At 42.2% G+C, this 19,815-nt stretch overlaps 1 protein-coding gene across 3 annotated transcripts in view; it reads right to left on the bottom strand.

Annotated features, from left to right (window-relative positions):
- Positions 1–19,815, bottom strand: part of furinb (furin (paired basic amino acid cleaving enzyme) b) — a 62,678-nt gene that overhangs the window by 33,406 nt on the left and 9,457 nt on the right. Inside the window, exons 2-3 of one of the 3 annotated variants that reach the window (XM_076088867.1) lie at positions 14,521–14,626; positions 319–417 (exon numbers count right to left, since the gene is read on the bottom strand). In XM_076088867.1, the coding sequence (XP_075944982.1) occupies positions 319–417; positions 14,521–14,526 (105 nt within the window). In that variant the 5' untranslated portion in view covers positions 14,527–14,626. Of the gene's footprint in view, positions 1–318; positions 418–2,693; positions 2,721–14,520; positions 14,627–19,815 lie in introns of those variants that run through there. The other 2 variants (XM_076088866.1, XM_076088865.1) reach the window with 2 other exon arrangements.

Below are 19,815 nucleotides of genomic sequence, written 5' to 3'. Positions count from 1 at the left end.
ACATTTAAATGCAAATAATGATTTTACTAGACTGGAGAAAAAGCAAGACCAAAGACATAGACACTCCCAGCTGTTGTGTTGTTCGGCTGGGTCTATTTTGCATGTTTACAGCTAGGTGGGACCCTCAGATTGGGTCATGGGGACAGATGGAAGGACCGGCGAGGACTGAAAAGAATACAGAGTTTGACAAGCTGTCATTGACGCTGGCATCCTTGTCTCTTGTGATATACTCTCTGTGTGTAATCCAATCTGTCTTTTGGCCTTTTGTTGCCAACAGAGTGCTGCAATGAGCTGTGCGAGAGCTGACAACAGTCTTACCTGTGGTTCTTTTTGCAGTCTGACGTGGATCCCCCTGTGGCCAGACAAAGCCCTCTTTTCCACAGCCTGATGCCTGAAGTGATAATAATCACCAAAAACCTGCACAAACATAAAAGGAGAGGCAATGAGTTCACCTGCAGCAACTGGACAGCCAGATAACACTCTGTGCTCACCAAAGGATTCATGAGGGCAAGAGCAAATGTGCAGACAGTGTTCATTTCAGAAAGAGCTGGAAAAAAAGACATCCATTTGGACATTGGAGTCTGGCATTCTCTGCCCACATTCAAAGCTAAATGAGTATCTATTACTGCACTGGCTGGTAAAAAACTGTATTTCATTAGCACCCATAACATATTGTGAGAGTCTTGGCCACACAGGAGTGCCGTGAACGCCACAAGCTCTCTGGAGATTGGAGAAAATGTTGCACGCACACGCACGCACGCGCACACGCACGCACGCGCACACGCACGCACGCGCACACACACACACACACACACACACACACACACACACACACACACACACACACACACACACACACACACACACACACACACACACACACACACACACACACACACACACACACACACACACACACACACACACACACAGAAGTGCACTAAAAGAAGGACATCCATTACACAACTGCAGATGGACACTAGCTGTCAAAGGTGATTAGACGCATCCATTAGACGTAGTTTGAATTCAGAGCTAGACTGAAGACATTCAACGTGCTGCCGTCATTGTCCCATTACACAGCCTGCTCATAAAGGACCTTTTGAGGACAAGCAATTGGGTGACAGCTGTCACGAAACTGGCCTGGAACCTCAGGGAGGGCTTTCTTTTTGTCAGCCCTGCTCTTAAGTGACGCACGGAGCAGCCTCGTGGTCAAGGACAGCCGACCTGAGACAAAGATGGAGTCTAAATAATACAGACACCCAGATATATGTGCGCCACAAAAGGACTAAAATAACCAAAGAAAAGTTGGAGGAAGGAGACGACGAGGAACCAGCCCTGATAGTCTTTACACAGTTATTCACAAGAGAGAAGCCTCCATTTGAAGAGGAAGTATTGCAATCTGTACAGTAGTGCCACTGGGGACTGGCTCACCTTCACAAGCCCAGTGGAGCGGAGGAGGAGAGGGAGGGGGGGGGGGGAGAAGGAGGAGGGGATGATAGAGGGAGGCAAAGGGGGGGAGGGAAACGCAGGGTTTGACAGGCCGACCAGGCAGGATGGATGTGTGTGAGGAGGGAGAAGAGCAGACGCAGCAGGATGGAAGGCTCTCCTGGGGCTGCAGGCTGATTCTGCAGGCTGGCTGTCTGCGAGCCGACCAGACTGGAAGCCGGAGCTCAGAGGCCCAGTCTGGCAGCGCTGATATAAAGCTGCCAGCCTGGCGCCGGACAATTTGACTTAATTTGTCAAATATTTGTAATTGGGACTTGGTTTTAAACCACTTGCTGTGATCATTTCCATATAAACTGGGTGACCGTCAGTCAGTCTTACATTAGTCAGCATTGTGCTCTTCTCCGTTGGACTTCAGGTTGCACACAAATGATGTGTGGGAAAGATGAATAAGGCTGCTTTTGTGAAGGACAATCCTTTAATGATTCAAAATGTGGCAAAGAGCCGGAAAGAAATTTCAACATAAAAGAAATATTTCAACGACATGGCTTAAATAGCTTACGTGTTGAAGGCCAGCTTTAGCTACTAATTACTAGTTACTAATTACTAAGCCACCAGATATCAAGCAGATATGAAATATGTCAAATGGGCAATATACATTACTATGGTTTAAGTACTATAGCCAACACCGCACAGAAAGGTGCATTTAAATCCCTAGAACAGGATATTCTCCTTGGAGACACTGTTGAAAAAGATCCTCTGCGGATGTCGACTTCGTGACATCTAAAGTAAATTCAGTAAATCAGCGACTGAACTTACAGACACCCCGTCTCGAAAATAACATCAAAAGGAAATAGCCTTGTAATGATTCAAGATTGAGGTGCGATGAGGGATGTGACCCAATAAATGAATGAGACCCACTTTCACATTGATTGCGGCAGGGCAGGAAGCTAATTTGCGCTGCACCGCGGTGGCTTTTCTGCGGGACAAACCCATCTCCTCGAGTGCTGATGTCCTCATTAAGACCTAGAGTCTTATATGGGTCTAGGGGAATTGAGATGGAGATAGAAATGTTGGTGTAGCTGCCCATGAGTGTGGCTGAGTCATGCCTCTCTACAGTCTGTATACCAAAAAGAATCATATGAGGCGAGTGCGAGTGTGAGTGCGTGCCGGTGATGATAATTGAGAGCACTGTGGGCCATTAGTCATCCTGCCACTACGCTCCGAGTCTGCCTTAGAGGAATACTGACCTTTACACTCATATCTCATATCTTTAGTTGTTTCGCAGCCATCTCTGTCTTTGCCTTCCTGTAGCCTTGGGGGTAAAAAAAAAAAAAAACAGTGCGCACTGTATACAACTAAAAATAATCAAACGTTAAAACTGCTAATCTAGAAAAGGGAAGTAGGGCTGCAATTCAAAATTGTTTAATATTTTGTCTGACCAACAGTCCAAAAGGTAACCAGTGCACAATGATATGAATGAATTGACTCATTTCTATGTCTAAAATATGCAGTGACACATTTACAGTATACAAAATAATTCACGTGTCAGCTCTGTGAACAGAGAACAGAATAGCTGATAATAACAGATCTCATCAGGAAATAGGGACATGATATTTAACAACAGGATCACAGAATGTCCTTGTATTAAGGTTTATTTCAATATATCCAAAAGGGTATTTCAGTGAAGTTCATGTTCTCAGATAGTAAAATCAGTTGATAGTGAAAGGACAGGCTACAATAAAATGTCCTTGTAAACTCCATTGAAAGTAGCCCTTGTAATGTGTTTTAATATATAATATATGGAGCATAATAAATTCCTTTTTTTTTCTTCCTTTGAAGACCCGTGTTCAAAAGAAGTCCTTAAGTAGACTTCACATTCAACCATATTAATGTTTTTCATCTTACATTCTGGATCTGTTGAGGTCTAGCTCTACAATAGAACTCTTGATCTCCGCCAGACACTTCCATTAAATGTTACAATACTACCAGTGGTCATTTTACTACACATGTTATTAAGTATTTACAGTGACGTCTTAGCGGATCATCAGTGAAATATGTGATGCTTATTTTAGGTTAATTAACTAACTATTTGGAGCTTGTGATGAACTTACACGAGGCAGATGTACGTGGGAGTCTACACGTTGGCTGAGTTTGAATGCAGCTGACATTAAGATGATCGCTCATTAAAAGCTTTCAGTCAGTCTGAGAGCTCTGTGAGGCGTCGGAGAGGAATCGACCAGGTGTACTCTGTTTCTTTCACCGTTTCTCCAGCCAACGCAGTGTTTCAATTTTTATTTTTACGTCTTTAATAATCCTTTACCTGGCCGATTTTCTCTACCTAGCACTCACCATTGGGCAATTTTTTCTGGACTCCACCGGGGGATTCAAGCCACCTGCTGACGTTATCAGTCCGAGTGGTTGTTAAGACTTCAAGGTGACTGAAAGTAATGTCATGGTGTGACTCCGACATCCCGCATTCTGCTGTGTCCTGTTCTGGACTCTTCTATGGTGGCTGCCCGGGTCTCTGGCCACCTCCCGCCACAGTTGTTAAGTCAATATTGGCCACAGGGGATTGGCTTCAGATCAGTGGTGCCCGAAAACAGGAACGTAGCTGCAGCTTTCACCGAGCTGTAACCTAATGTTATTTCACATTGCAGCGTGTCTGCATACAAGTGTTAAGGCAACTCTCCAAAGTCACAAGCTGATATGAAATTTTTATTCTCATCAAAGTAGCGAGGATGAAATTATGCACCGCTCTTGTCGAGAAGTGTGCCTGAAATTTGTTTCGTGCCAGACACGACACAAACGTGGTTGTCTCAAGTGATGTGATAATAAAATCTAATTTTTCTTATCGCCGCGCTGAAATTCTGCACGGAGACTTAAAAAGAATTCCAATATTCAGAGATGTGGTAGTGCAGAGGCAGCCGAGAGTATGTGTGTGTGGATTCCCGCCGACTAATGCAATGATATACTCGTATCTTTATGTGTGTGTGTGAGTATGCATTCAGTATGGAAGCTGAATACAAATATTCAGCCCTCAGCATGGGAGCCTAAAGGTCCACTACACCGATATTGACTGTGACAGACTTCCACATTAAGTGTATTCCCTTAAGCTTGGGAAAGGTGCACAGAGGCAAATCCTCCTTATTGGACCTGGCGTCAATCAGACCCATCTTTCAGGGAAAAACACTAGCATCAATGGTTGGTTAGAGACACAGCAATAACAGTAATTCACTCTAAACAGTGAGCGCCCTAATTCACAGCCTGTGATCTACGACTTCACTAACCTTGATGGAAGATGCTACGGCGGGGCGCATAAACGTGTGAGACGTACACAGCAAGGCACACAATGCTCTTTTGCTCCTCCGCACAGCAGAGAGGCACTTAGAGGCAAGCTTCTGTTGCACAGCCGAGATAGAAATGTCAGCGGCACATTGATCGCCACACGGCCCCACTAAGCCTTTCTCCTTCTCCTTTCACATGTTGCCTTTTCTCTCATTGTTGTTGCTCACCTACACAACACACATCAGTGCAAAAAAACCTACGGGAACGGTACTTTCTCCATTGCTTACAGTGTATATATACAGCAAATGTGTGCTTTCGGTGCGATATTTTTGCTGTTGGGTTTATAAAACAGTAGTGTTGTTATCGTCTCCGCTGAGCCACTGGGCTTCCATCGTTTGGACTAATTACAGCTGAAACTCTGGGGTTCCGCTTAGTGGGAGGAAGTCATTATTTTACTCTGAAATAGAGGCTAATTGAGTGTTTTCAAATGAAGGGTACCGTAATTATTTGTTTGCATCTTAGCTTCAATTCCGCACGTTGCCCGCCTCGTCTGCCTTCACCAGCTCAGGGGACTTGACGTCTTGGGAAAGGCTGAGCCGCAACACTGTTTTGGCTAATTATGTGGCTGAACAGCAGAGATTTAACAAAACGCCTATGAAGACTGTCCCTCCAGTAGTGGTAAAGTAATAAGACAGAGGCGGCATGAAAGGTGTGGAAACCGATTTGTGCCGTTGAATAACTCTTCTTTAATAGATATAAAGAAGAGTTATTAAAGCAGCTGTTGGAAAAGCACAAAGACCTTGAACGAGGTAAAGAGAGTTTAAATCACGGTGTGGCCGTCCAGACCTGTTCCTATTCTGGGAGAGAATGGGAGAACACATGGGTGGAATATGAAAGAAAGGAAGAGAAATGAAAGCGAGGCAGGAGAAAGAAATACGTCACAGGAGAATAGTGAAGAAGAGGCGAAAACTACATCGGAAATGGCTACAAAAGGCGTCACGCAAGACACTGAGAGAGCCACCGACGCCTGACCTTTGGCTGATATTACCAGGAAACTAAATTCAAACCGTTCTGTCACAGTTAATAACTGCTGCCTTGTAATTCTAATCAGTGACGGTATCACCCTCTGGGATTCCATGTCTAAATAAAACCTGGTGAATCTACACCATATCTCTTATGTCTTAATGCAATGGGGTTTAAGCTGGATTAGACCAGAACATAAAATGGCCTCAGTATATGAATCTCATGCATTTGCTGCAGACATCAATTTAATTTTAAATTTTTTTTTTAATATAGAAAAAGTAGCAGTCCTGATGTACTTTATCTTTGTGGTGTGATTTTTCAGAGAGCAGATAAGAGACAGAGCAGGGAGAGAGGGCTTGTCAAACCCCCCCCCCCCCCCACACCCCACACACGCACACACAGTATAAAACTACATCATCACTCAGCCAAACCTTGCTCAAAGTGACACTGATACAACCAGCCAGCATATCGAACTCACACTGGTGTTCAAAGTCATTTACGTGTGCGCACACGCGCACGCGCACACACACACACACACACACACACACACACACACACACACACACACACACACACACACACACACACACACACACACACACACACACACACACACACACACACACACACACACACACACACACACACCAAAGAGGCAGAGCTTCGAGAGAGGGAGACTGAGACGGATAAAAAGACCTTGCATGGGAGGGAGAGTTTGTGTGTGAGGGAGACATTTTTAAATATTTCAGATCACTCCTTGCCTTTTTAATTTGAGATTTATCCCACTGGGCTGATTTGTCAGTCTCAATTCCCTGTCTTGGTCGGAGAAATGTGCTCACCATATTAGTAAACATCCAACTTTAACTATGCTTCGCCGTAACGTTGAATATTCATGGGCAACAAGGGAGTTGGAGCCATCGGTTTTTGCAGCAGTCGGGCTTGTTCCTTCTTTTATTAGTAATATCAGTAGACATAGAGAGGATGAGAGATACACTACATGCATTGGTAAACAAGAATCTTTGCTGAAACGTGGGCCACAAGGGGCCTCTTCCACTTGCCATGAGGAAAAACAGGAGAAGACTTGATGATGTATTAAAACAACTTCACCGGAAAGCAAAGGATTGAGATCACACTGGGTTCATTTTAAAGCCGTCTGGAGAGGGTGCAGAGTAAACGGACAATTCTGAACGGAACGGCATCCTTTCTCTTTGGATCGGAAGAAGCTCCGGAAGCAAGCGTGCCACCACAGTGACTGCATCTGACAAAGAGCTTAGGCAATGAAGCATAGCATTATGTAAATGAGGAGAAAGACAAAAAAACTGGAGAGTGAATTAAAAAAAAAAAAAGGAGGGAAAAAAAATAATTTGCTTACAGGAAATCTTATGAAATATTGAGTCATTTAGTGTTTAGTATTCTATGGGGTTGTGCTGCTCAAGTACAACCCGAGCGCTGCAGGCCTGTAGTTTATGCCTGGAGGCGGCATGTCACCCTGATTGCCATGCCATACAAATTTAAAAGCAATTGTGATCTGAAGTGAATAACGCACACAATCTGCACTCAACTCTGCCGTGCAAAAAAAAACAGTGCGTCTCTCTTCTTCCTCCTCCTCCACTCATTTATGTTAATGCCTTTGTGTTCCGACATGACTTTGTTTCAACCTGTTGTCCGCAATCAGGAAAGGGCACACTCTACCGAGGAATGAAAACCCTGCTACTTGTTAGTAGGTAACTACAGTACATGAAAAATCAATGTGAAGAGCACTCAAAGGGTTCTCCTATTGATTTTTCATAGACTCAGATCAGTCAATCTATCAATGGCTGCAAGAACAGGGGCCCTAAGAGAGGCGTCATGGATGTACAGCTGCAGTGATGGACTACTGAAAAGGAAATGTGCAAATGTCCTGTGCCTAGAATGTGCCCTTCACGTCAAGGTCTCAGCTCAGTAATATTCAAGCTGTCAGCACGTGCAGACATACAGCAAGAAAATGTAACCCTACTGCATGAAGAAAACAAAAAACAACCACCCTATGGGAAATCACTTCACATTTCACTTAAACATCACTGCGATTTGAAGAAACACCTGCGCGCACACGCACTCACAGACACATAGCCACTCACTCTATGTCTCTGTCTTCCGCTCTCCGTGTGCGACGAGGTCAATAAAAAAAAAAAAAAGACAACTCCAGCCTCCAGCTGTCCCCTCCGGCTCGTCCCTCAGACGGTGGTCTGTTTAGGAGAGCCGGGATCCTGTGAGGCTGCTGGATTATTCATTTGCAGAGTGTAACTCAGCCCACTGCTCTTTTCCACATCACCTATGCAGAATTCCCCGGTGCCTGGACAGCCTCTGTCAGGCTCCGTCACCCCAGTTTTCCAGACCTGAAGTAAATAGGCTCCATTTCCATTCAGCACTCGTCAGTTTAATTCCTTTATTCTATGTGTCTTTCACTCGCCCCCCAGCGACTCTTCCTCTGGTTTCATCTTTTAATACTGACACACTCGGTGCTTACACTTTATCCCTCTGCATGTTGAGACCCTTATTAAAATCATTCATGTCTTCCTATCTGCTCAGAATAAGCTGTAGGAAACCTGACAGATTCAGGCTGTATGTGAACGTATTACAAATGATCACATTATTCTACAGTATACTGTGCTGTTTGTATTCAGGACATTGTGGATTACATGTTTGTAGCATTTTTATGAGGTAGAGTGATGGTTTTTTTGTGCTGCAGTGGGTCGAAAAGGTGCAGTAGGTTAGGTGCGTCACTGTCAATTTAGCAATGCAATGCTGGTGCCAGGGTTGTGCAGGGGGGGTCAACAGCACCATGTGCAGACACACCCCTATTCTTAGATGTTGTTGTCATTATAGTATAAGTTTCACTCTTGTATACATTCTTCAACCAGTAGACACATCCGAACACAAAGGAAAAACAAGTAAACACAACCTGCAAAATACTATCTTCTATATATAAATGTATTTTTCAACGTTACTTCCTTAGAGGTTTGTGGTTGAGCACTAGCACTGAGTGGACCAGACCAGCAAATATGTGCAGCTTGTTTCACCACTAGCAAATTAGGAAACCTTTAAGAAAAATAGAAATGAGTAGTAATGGGTGTCATCTTTTCTGATATTTGTGCCCGTCACTTGCAATAACAAAACAATACCTTAAAGTATGAAATACAAAAAAAAGCTTTTCACAGTTGATCGGCGACACAATTCAGTCAGCACTCGAAAGATACCGAGATCTGATATGCAGCCGCATTGACGAGCTGCGATAATATGAAGCGACAGCTCAATTTTCTTCTCTGCATGTGGTGCCGTGGATTAACACATACACAACTGTGCGCGTACGTATGTGTTGGATATCATTTTTAATAACGTTCACGGTTTAATTAATTCATTACATTTGCTTTTTTAAATACAAGATTAACAAAGTGCCTGAAAATGTGTTCTATTTCCATCTCTTTCCAATTGATTCCTCTGTATCTAGATGTGATTAAAACAAAGATGTGATCAAAACACAAGTACCGTCTAGTTCCAGAGATCTATATCAAAACACATGGTGACCTGTTCAAACTATTTTGTGGTTTGAATTAAAAGAATTGTATGATATACAATCTGATACAACATATTCGTACACTGCTTGTGCACAGCAAACCAAAACAACAAAAAACAAAAAACACTTTCTTCACAGTGGCCTCATAGATGAAAAGGAAAGACTGAAGCTCCCTTGGTTCATTTCTCGAGTGAGGCCCCGAACACAATGCGCGGCGGCCTTGGAACTACAGGAGCAAGAGTGGAAGTGTGTGACTTTGAACTACGCCTCGTTCAAATTCATGGCACATTAAGCGTCTTTCTTGAACCTCAAAAGCAAAGAAAGCCGAGGCCATCGCAACATGGAGAGTTTGAGAAGCGGGTCCCTGTGTATTGAGAATGGGAGCTTGAGCTCTGCATAGCTCCACGAGCGCCTGAAATAAACTCTGTGGTCAGAGTGGATGGTGAAAAAAAGGACCACAATGAGAAATAAAAGGCGAACAAATAAAAATCATATCCTCCACAAATAAGCATGTGTACTCTTAATATGATTTATCACGGACATCAAGATCATTCTGCCATGAAAAAAAAGACATATTTCAAGCTGAAAAAAATGCCGCAGGGTATTTCCTCTCACTGCTGCGTGCATGCAGCATTTTGTAAAGAAGCAGGTAACATCAAGGACTGTTGTGTAGCGTGATTGAACGTTCACTGCTACTTCCTTGACGTGCAGTAAAGAAAGTAAGAAAATACAGTCCGGAGTGATAGACGTTTTATTTCTATTTATAGCTATGCTCATGCGCTAGTAACACTCTTGCCCCTCGACTTCCACCCTCATGAGAAAAACTCAAGAGTTCACTCCGTTTAATCATTTCTCCGTGTTGTTATTTATTGTCGGCGAGGTATGAACAACAGGGCGTGACGGTGTTGTTGAGACAACGATCAGATTATTTAATGCCCAAGCATGAATTAGGCTTTTAAAGAGCGCTTTGTCCCGTGGCATGCGGCCAGCCGAATCAGGCGCGCTTTGTTACGGGTGCGATTCAAAGCAAAACATCCCACTTTGCTGCGAAGGGCATGACATTTGCAACCATGTCATCTCGACACAACACAGTGGGATTAGTAGAAGGAGGGATTAACAAAACACAACGCGAACTAAGACAGTCTAAAGAGGAGAGAAGACAAAAATAATTGGAAGATGATTTAGAAAACAACTATTTTTAAGAAGGGGAAGGAGTTCAGCCATTGTAGGTTTCTATTTGGGATCCGAGAGTTTGAGGATATCATATTGCAGCAGGCTTATATAAATCTAATGCAGCAGAAACAGAAGGACTAAACTTCCACTCATAGCTGCTTGTGTGGGGTGTATGCATTTGTGTGGCAGCACAGAAAATATGAGAGAACGAAGCATTTATTATAAAAGACTCTTGTGCAAGGTCCCATGATAGCCTTCATAACAATGATGAATGGCTGAAGCCTCCTGGTAAGCTACATCATAGGACTACTACCTTTAAGACTTTCTTCTATTACGCTGAGGACGGGAGCACACACTGGGAAGGCTTCCTGCAAAACACAACTAAGGGATTAACATCCTTTGGAAACGTCATATATTTTTAACCTCATTTTGTTTTTCAATTTCCTCTCTTACATCCACAACAGAGACACTGAGATGTTCTGAAGGCTGGATGAAGACAGCCTGGTGTACCGTGCTGTTCGCCTTTTCCCAATCCTCCCACAACAAACGCCAACAACGGAGCTAAGAGCCGAATGCCATTACGCTTTACGACAAAAACTTGAGGAGAAGCGTTTCCGTCATTCAGTTGACAGCTTTGAAGGAATCGCAGTAAAACTGAATGGGTCACCAGGGCTCCACACGAACCTATTTCACCACCTTCCTGAAAACAATGTTAATCATCTCGAAATGAAAAAAAAACTATTAAAATGTTGAGGAAATAAATAATTACATTTATTTTTGCTCCATTCAAAGAAATAGGGTTAAGACTGAAAACTGAAACGTTTGCCACAACACAGCATTTGTAATCTGTGTGGGGAAAAAAACAAGATTTAAATTAATTAGCTTGGAAAGATTTCACAAGAATCATTATGTCAAACTAATACTTCAGGTCCGAGAAAAAAGCCAAACTAAAATACACAAATTTTAGAATAATCCAGATAATATCTGAGTTAATTACTGTTTCTTATTGTAGTAAATTAAGCATTGTGCCATGCCTGTTAGTGACTGTTTGCCTGATAAATAAACCCCACCTGTTTTTGCATTGTCCAAACATATATAGGTATATATGGGCATATGGGTTGAGCCGTGCAGTGACTCTACTTGGTTATGGCAAAAACAAAACATGTACTATGGTAATTGAAATTCTCCACTGCCAAAAAGGTGTTGTTTGGAAAATAAAAGTCCTGTATTACAACATTCCCAATCAGTTCTACTATTCAACATCTGAGAAGGGATAGCCTGCAACCTCTACTGCAGAACTAATGCAGCATAGATGGAGGACAGAAGTAGCATGGAGGGGGGGGCTTTACAAAAGCTACCAGTGTACACAAAAAAGTAGACATAAATAATGCAGTCATCTTTCCCATTACAGTATAATGTAGCCTCGAAATTTATAGTGCGCACTATTCTATCCAACCTCTTAATGGGGGGGACATTTAAGGAGAGGGTGCATTACTCCTTATTATGACCATGTAATATACATAAATCAAACACACCCCCAAAAAAGAAGTATGTTTTAGTTGGTGCAAGCACACAGAACAGAAAGTTGGTTTGGAGTCCCACGGGATAAGCATCATGGGCTAAGGAATACATGAGAATACAAACTGAAGGTACAGCATTAGACTATCCCTAGAGAGCCCATTTCCCACAGCTGAAACCACTGTATATCTGAGACAAACTCTTTACCAGGCGCTAAGAGCCAGAAGGTTGTAAATGCCATTTGAACAAAAAAAGCCCCTGGTATGTTCTGGGTCAGTTGCTCCACTCTTTCATGTCAGTTTTATTTTAGGGAATACAATTTGAAGAACCTCTGCATCGCTTAGATTGCAGACAGAGCTGCTCATGCGGCTCGGCGCTCCGTCTTTGCCCACAAAGGATTCTAAAGGAGACTGAAACTGGAGACGAACACTGCGAAAGTATTGGGCATTCGTCCTCTACTGTGAACGGTATTCTTTCCACATGGCAGACACTCTCCTTCATTATTCAGGCTGAGAATGTTCTCACCGTATTATACTTTAACTATTACAACTCCCTTTCTCCTCGTGAGGGGCTGCCCGACAGCACCCATCCACTCAACCAGAAGAACTCTAATGGCTGCACAAGGATCATTAGCCACTACCAACGCAATCGCTCATAGTTATATTTAAAATCCATACGTTTCAGGGAGCAGCTTTCATCCGTATGTATATAAATCTGAACGCTACGTATGAATACATTATAAAGGGCTACTCATTGGACCGCCCATTGTCTGTTTGCTCATAACTGATATGACAGAGCAGCCACCATCCACGGTCAACAGTTATTGATGGAAAAAACGAATCCGCCAACTTTGTGTGAACTCCAGGGAGAAGCTACCTGATCACCAAAAGCGCATGAGTCTGGGGGGGGGGGGGGGGGGGGGGCCCAGCCGCCTTGTTATTTCACCATCGCTCTCTGTCTTGTCTCGGCTAAATCGCATCAGCTCGCAATTGACCAAGTGTCACGCTTCAGAGGGGAGCCTGATATCTGCAGCCTCGCAGACCTTTTACTTCTCCATTCTGCTTCCCTCAAAAGGTCAATTTCTTTTCTTTTCTTTTTTTACTGCAGCACAAAGCACACTTTGCACAACTTTCTTTCTGCCGTCATATCAGCTTATCAGACGTTTCTTTGGGATAAAGGGAGGAAAAGAGAGGAAAGAGCTCACAGACCACACGGTCTGGGCTCGGGCCCGTCTGTGTATGGCAATGAAGATATGGTGTTGATTGATAAAAGTTTAATTTGATTTGTCTTTTACTTATTAAATGGAAAATGATTGCGTTATTTTTTTCCTTCCCACACAATCACGGAAACAAAGCAGAACACAGCGGGGAGGTTCAGGGTACATGGTCATTTGTATGCTCCAAGAGAAAATAAATTCTCAATTATTGTTTTGCTTCTCGTGTTAAAAACCCCCTGAAGTAAAATAATAAAAAACAAAAAGATGGGATGCTGGTTCTTGATTGCTGCAGCAGTCTTTTGCAGAAGATCACAGACATCAAAAGTCACAAATGGAAATCCATAATGGCCTGACATGCAAACTCACTTGTAAGTCATTGTGAAGTGAGGGACTCATTTGGCACTTTGATGCATCACAGTTGAGCTGGCATCTTGCGTTACCAGTGAGCCGGGTGTGTTTCTAAGGCAGAGGCGCCAACTCTTCATAAGCACATAGGATAAGCTTCAATTCACAGCCAGTGCTCCCAGTACATTTCTGTACTGTGGGCAGAATACATTTAACTAAGGCATTTCATTACCGCTGTTGTGGCTTTCATCAGTAACGCCACAAATTAAAAGATAATTCAAAAGCATTATGAAAGCAGTGCAAACATTCAACCATGAACAACCCCCCCCCCCCCCCCCCCAGAAGTCTTTCATCTGAATTATCTCTGTGTACTGAACTCTTAAAGTATTCATGTACTGTTGTACGTAGCAAAGAAACGAAGAATACAAGGCATTATACCAGCATCCAAACAGGATATGAAATAAACCAAAGAAATATGAAATGCTAAAATATCAAATAAAAGATATCATTGTGAGGTAGCCAAAGATATATGACATGTCATGATAGACAGACTGTGGACACACAGCAGACAAAAACGAATAACTTCTTAATAACCTGTCTTGTGTCCTCCGTCACAGTCAAATGACGTATCGTTTGCACACGTGCAGGCTTCAGACTGCATCGTCTTTGCTGTTTCATGTTTTAGGGGAGCATTGATAAAAAGTTGTGTTCAGAATGTAATGCTGGCTGAGCACTAATCTGATCCCGCACTCGCACCTCTGGGGAACAACCCCCCCCCTCACCTACAACTGTATTGTTTTATTTCTAATACGTATTTTCATTCACACCCTTCTTGATACCCGCATATTACATTTCTAATATTATTTTCTCAAAGCCAAGATGGGAATGCTCACATAAAAAAAAGGAGTTTCTAAATGAGGTTAACAGTGGGAAAAACAAACGCATGGCGATGAGCGAGTACCTGCATTGTTTGAACATTCCTGTTGTTTGGTATGCAGCGTGCTTGAGGTTATTCCCAAAGTGGAGAGTCCAAGGCTGACTCAAGGTCTGCATAGTTGTTTTTTAACCTGTGGGCAGGATAAGGGATGATCTCACAAGCTCTACCGTAGAACTGCAAAGAAGGGAACTTTTTTTCCACACTTAAAATGGTGTGTGTGGCTTGCTGGCATCGATTTAATCTAATTATTCAAGATGGCAGTTAAGAGGGCTGATTCTTATTTTCTTTGTTGTTGTGATTCAATTCCATTTGGGGAAACACAAATGGGTTCTTCTATACTGATTACAATTTAAAGAATGTGTTTACTTATGCCCAATCAAGTGTTGGCACACATTTTACTCCGAGCAGTATAGCAGCAGCCTTTGTAGTAGTGACATTAGCAGCAAGTCTCTGTCAGTGGCGGCAATAGTGGTGGCAGTAATGGCAGTAGCAGCGACAGAGCCAGTTTCTGTTTTTTTAATCCTGGCGAAGTATCGAGTCGTTTCATTTCAATTTTAATATTGCAAGTCAAAGTGTTTCATATTGATTGCTGCTAAAGCCGAAGGTATTTGATCATTTCTTTTAGCAGATCGATGCATTAAGTTGGCGTCGTTCTTAATTGATGCATCGATGCAATAAACAGAACGACAGAGCAATTCAGAGGCGGAGCTTCTCAGCGAGTTGTTTGGCAGCGATATTGTAAATGTCTGTAGTAACTCGTCTGTCGTGATGGAGTTCACGAGCCTGAGCCACTTCAGCAAAACATATCTGACTGCACATTACGCAGCCTACTTTTAAACGAGGTGTCGTCGACTGTTACACAAACTGTTCTGCGATACAGACCTGAATGCTGCACGTGCGGTGCAGGCAAACACCCTGACAGTTGCATTTGCTACGCAACAACCAAGGATTTCTTTGGAATAATGTCACACACAAGGTCTGCACACACAGGTATTACATCTGATCTACACCTCTGCTCACAGACATGAAGCCATTCTCAACTGCTAAGGACCCTTGAGGAACGTTCAGTGAGGGGAACCAACAAGGACTGATATCACGGTCACCTGCCCTCTATACTGTCATGAAATAGTCCTGCAACAAGGGCTTCAGTTCTGAAACTTTAAATGGTCTGAAGGCTACGTGAAGGAAGCATTAGTTCAATAGATGATGATTTTGTAGCTAACCCTGTCTAACACAAACTAAAATCATACATGTTAATCAACACCATCCTGAACAAAACACCAGAAGTATTAGCATTAAAAATTCTTCACTGTAAAATCAATCTTCAATGGCTTGATATGCAGGATCCTTACATGACTCACAAGATCATGAAATGATACTTGTATTACATTATCCTTAACACTCTTGGACAAACTGGATCATGTAGTGAGTATCACATTCCCATATTGATGTATGAACTAGCGTTTGGTCATGTGTTTTTAATGCTATAGGGCGTGGTATGTTCCATGCTATAGGACTCAGCTTGCCACAGAGAATAGCCGTGGAAGTGAAATACAGCAGCTGAAGAAGAGCACAAACTCGCAAAGTGGCGGCTGAATTATAGTGTCGCTACGTTCCTCCATGTGAACAGAAGTCAGTATCTTACAAAAGGAACGTTCCAACTTCAATTTAGTCAAAGCCAGCCTAAATCAATGATGGGCAGATTATGAATGTGAGGTATTCTTAAAAAGTCCTCCCTGAATAAAAGAGACCTGAATGGAGGCAGACAATGCAGACGAATGGCTAGCTCCATATCTCAGAGGAGAGAGAGCAGTCTGATCGACGTTATCCTTTTCCACACACTTTATCTATACTGCCTGGTCTTTGAGACGTCACACGACGAAAACAATATGCCTCTTTCTAACCTTCCAGTCCAAAACCTGACTGCAACCCTGTTACCAAAGCACTGTTAGTAGCAGACTTAACAAGAGTTTCTTTACTTATAAAACATAGTTTTGTGTACTTTTTTGAGCAATGATTTCTGTGGATCTCTGGCATAGCACCAACCTATTTCGAGGAGGCATTTTTGGAAACAGCTAAAAGGTCTGTAGCTGCAGGCGCCATATAATGAAGTGGTGCATTTAAATGAGAGATAGCTCTGGGACGAGGAGGTACACTTCACTCAGATCAGCAAACACTGAAATAGAGTGAAAGCTAGAGGATGAAGAAAGGGGCGGCGAGGACAACTGCAAGAGGGGAGAGAGACAGAGAGAGAATGATGCAGGTATTGAATACCTCGTGTAAGAGAGAAGGGTAAAAAATAAAAACAGGAAGACAAGCACCCAACAAGGAGGCTTCAACCATTACAGTCTGATTCACATTCCCTAACTAAGCACACATATCGATAGGAAGAGGACTACTTGTTCAAATGCCAAGTGGCCTTGAGAACTGTGTGTTTGTTAATGCAATGCCAACAAAAAATGACTCGACACAAGAGTAAACCCACTGGCTTCCTGTCCAACAAAGAATTGACTTTAAAATCCTGCTGTTGGTTTATAAAGCACTGAATGGCTCGGGGCCAAAACACATCTCTGATCTGCTGCTACCTTATGAACCATCCCGACGCCTCAGGTCGTCTGGGACCGCTCTGCTTCCCAGAGTCAGAACTAAACAACGAGAAGCAGCGTTCAGTTTCTCTGCTCCAAATATCTGGAACAAAGTCCCAGAAAGCTGCAGGTCTGCTGAGACCCTCAGCTCCTTTATATCAAGATTGAAGACTTTTCTGTTTGCTGCTGCCTTTAATTGAACCAGATTCAAGGATATTAATCAATTTCTGCATTTTACTACTGTTTTAATGACTGTTTTCAATGTTTCAATCAATGTTCTTAATTGTTTTTAAACCTCCTTTTCTTTTGCTTTATGTTTTGATGCTTTTAATGGTTTTATGTGAAGCACTTTGAATTGCCTTGTTGTTGAAATGTGCTATACAAATAAACTTGCCTTGCTGGCAATTTTCTCCATGACAAGCTAATGCCAGAACAGGCTGTAGATCGGCGTGCCAGCGGGCAGGCAGTCACAAATGCTTTACAGTAAGGCAGTAAGCAGGAGCAGAAGGTTGCATCAAACTTTAAGATCACTAACCATCACAAAAACAAAAGCGCACACACGCACACACAGACACACACACACAAAGAAACAGAGCGATAGAGAAGTGCATCTAGATATCCAATACAGAAGCAACAACCAAGGAAGAACCTAAGGCTGAGGAAAATGACATATAATGCCAGCAGGCATGTTAACTCATGTTACTCCAGAGAAGTCTCCTTTTTATGTTAATGTCCGCATGGTAAAAGTAGATTAAAAATCATTATACCTCTTGATACAGGGTGATACAAAGCAGCCACAAGACTGGTTCATATTAGTTGGTCTATTATGGAGTATTTTTTAATGAGCTCCGAAAACATTGTGAAGTGTCTCGTGACTGGGGGAATTAGTGCCAAAAATATACTCACAAATATATATTTTTATGTATTACTTATTTTTTTTAATGATAGATTAATAAATAATGTGTTATTTAAATTCTGTAGCCACAAGACCAATGCGTTTGAGTAATTCCTTAAACATCTTGGTGCCATAAGGAAACATTTTTTTAACGACCCATATGTGGGACAGATTTACAACCTCTGGTCAGCTCAGAATGAGGCACCAGCTGGGTGTCGAGGAGCTGTGGCTTGCAAAAGTAATCAGGTTATTACAAAAAAAAAAAAAAGAAAAGTATTCCACATAATGATTTATCAACAAATGCTCTGCAGCCGAGCTGTTTTTCCAACACATCGAGTAACACTGAAATGACAAAATACAAGCTCTGACTAAAATGACCAGTCACGTTTACGGTCATTTCAATTTCACAAATTCAGACTCAAATTCAGTTGTGCGGTGGCACACACACACACAACATGATAGCGATGCTGTAGTATTGGATTAGTACATGTGGATATGGGGGATCCTCATCTGTCTGGGGCTTTGGATAATGTGATGCAGCTTAATGATGTTTGGGACGAAACGACGCTGCAAGAGTAGAAATTAATTTGGGCAATGTTTGTCAATCAATCTGTATGAATATTCATATTTTGGGTTAATAACTCACTCACAGTATATTAACCAACAAGATGAAAATGTAAACACACTAAGAGCAACGCTGCATAGTTTACATTTGTAGCTCCATATAAGAATAAAGCATACACACTGAAGAGACATATTTCATAGCTGTATGTGCTATAATGCTAACTTGCTATTATGACCCTATAGCTCCTGTTACATGGATTACCACTCAACTTTGTTTTTTCAGAAGTCATTTGGTTTTGTCAGGATCATTTTGGCAACTACAATGGCATAAAGAAGTTATCTAATACACATAAGTAAATGGATGAAGATTTGTTTCAACTGGCTTGAACTCCATGCTTAGCTAATAAATTACAATTTGAAAATGAGCGCTTGTTTACACGGGGGATCAGACATTAGGATTGAGATTAATCACTTCAGGAATATCTAAAAGGGCACATTTACTGCAGTGGAAAATAAATAAAGAACAAAAGGAAAAAAAGACAAAGAAATGATTCTGAAAATGGCTAGGGACATTAGCGTGACAGAGCAATCAAAAAAGAAGAAGAAATAAAGAGGAAGAATCTTACACTTTCTTAGAATATTCTCCTGGTACCATTATAATATATGAATACCTCTGGAGACTCTTTCATTGTGATTTGTTAGTGCCAACGGCAAGTCTTCAGAGCTTTTACGCAGAGAGGCACTCCTCAATTTCCCTTCAAAGTCCTCGGGGAAATAGAAGACAGCAAATACTGCAGGTGCGGGCATTGCTGCAGAACAGAGCAGCATTGGTTTATGTGGCAAAGTGTGAGGATATGAACATCTCAGAACGAATATGCACCGGAGAGACAACAACAGGCAAGGCTGCAGAACCAGAGCGTAAGAGAAAGGTACTTTTTATGTTCCTTTTAATAAACTATTACCTTAAAATGAGGACAAAAACATTAGCTAGAGCTAGACAAACAAATTAACTGGCACACACAGACATGCACACGTCTCCCAATCGCACACAGCCCAAGTGAAATCAAGATGAAAGCAACTATCTAGCTGACACAATCAGCCCGAAGGAGCTCGCTTTAAAACTCAAATAAAAAAAATAAAAAAATAAAACTCTCCTCACCCACAGAGCACTTGTGCATTCTTAAAAGCATCAGTGTCATTTCTTAAGCAAGGAAACATGAACTCAATGGTAACTATTGTGACCAGTCCAGCTCACACAGCCGGATAAGTAGATAT

This window comes from Anarhichas minor, unplaced genomic scaffold (assembly GCF_050575085.1).
Source record: "Anarhichas minor isolate MPS153535 unplaced genomic scaffold, ASM5057508v1 ptg000011l, whole genome shotgun sequence".
Lineage (NCBI taxonomy): Eukaryota > Metazoa > Chordata > Actinopteri > Perciformes > Anarhichadidae > Anarhichas > Anarhichas minor.
Note: the sequence above shows the minus strand (reverse complement) of the source record. Positions and strands in the feature narration are given on the sequence as shown.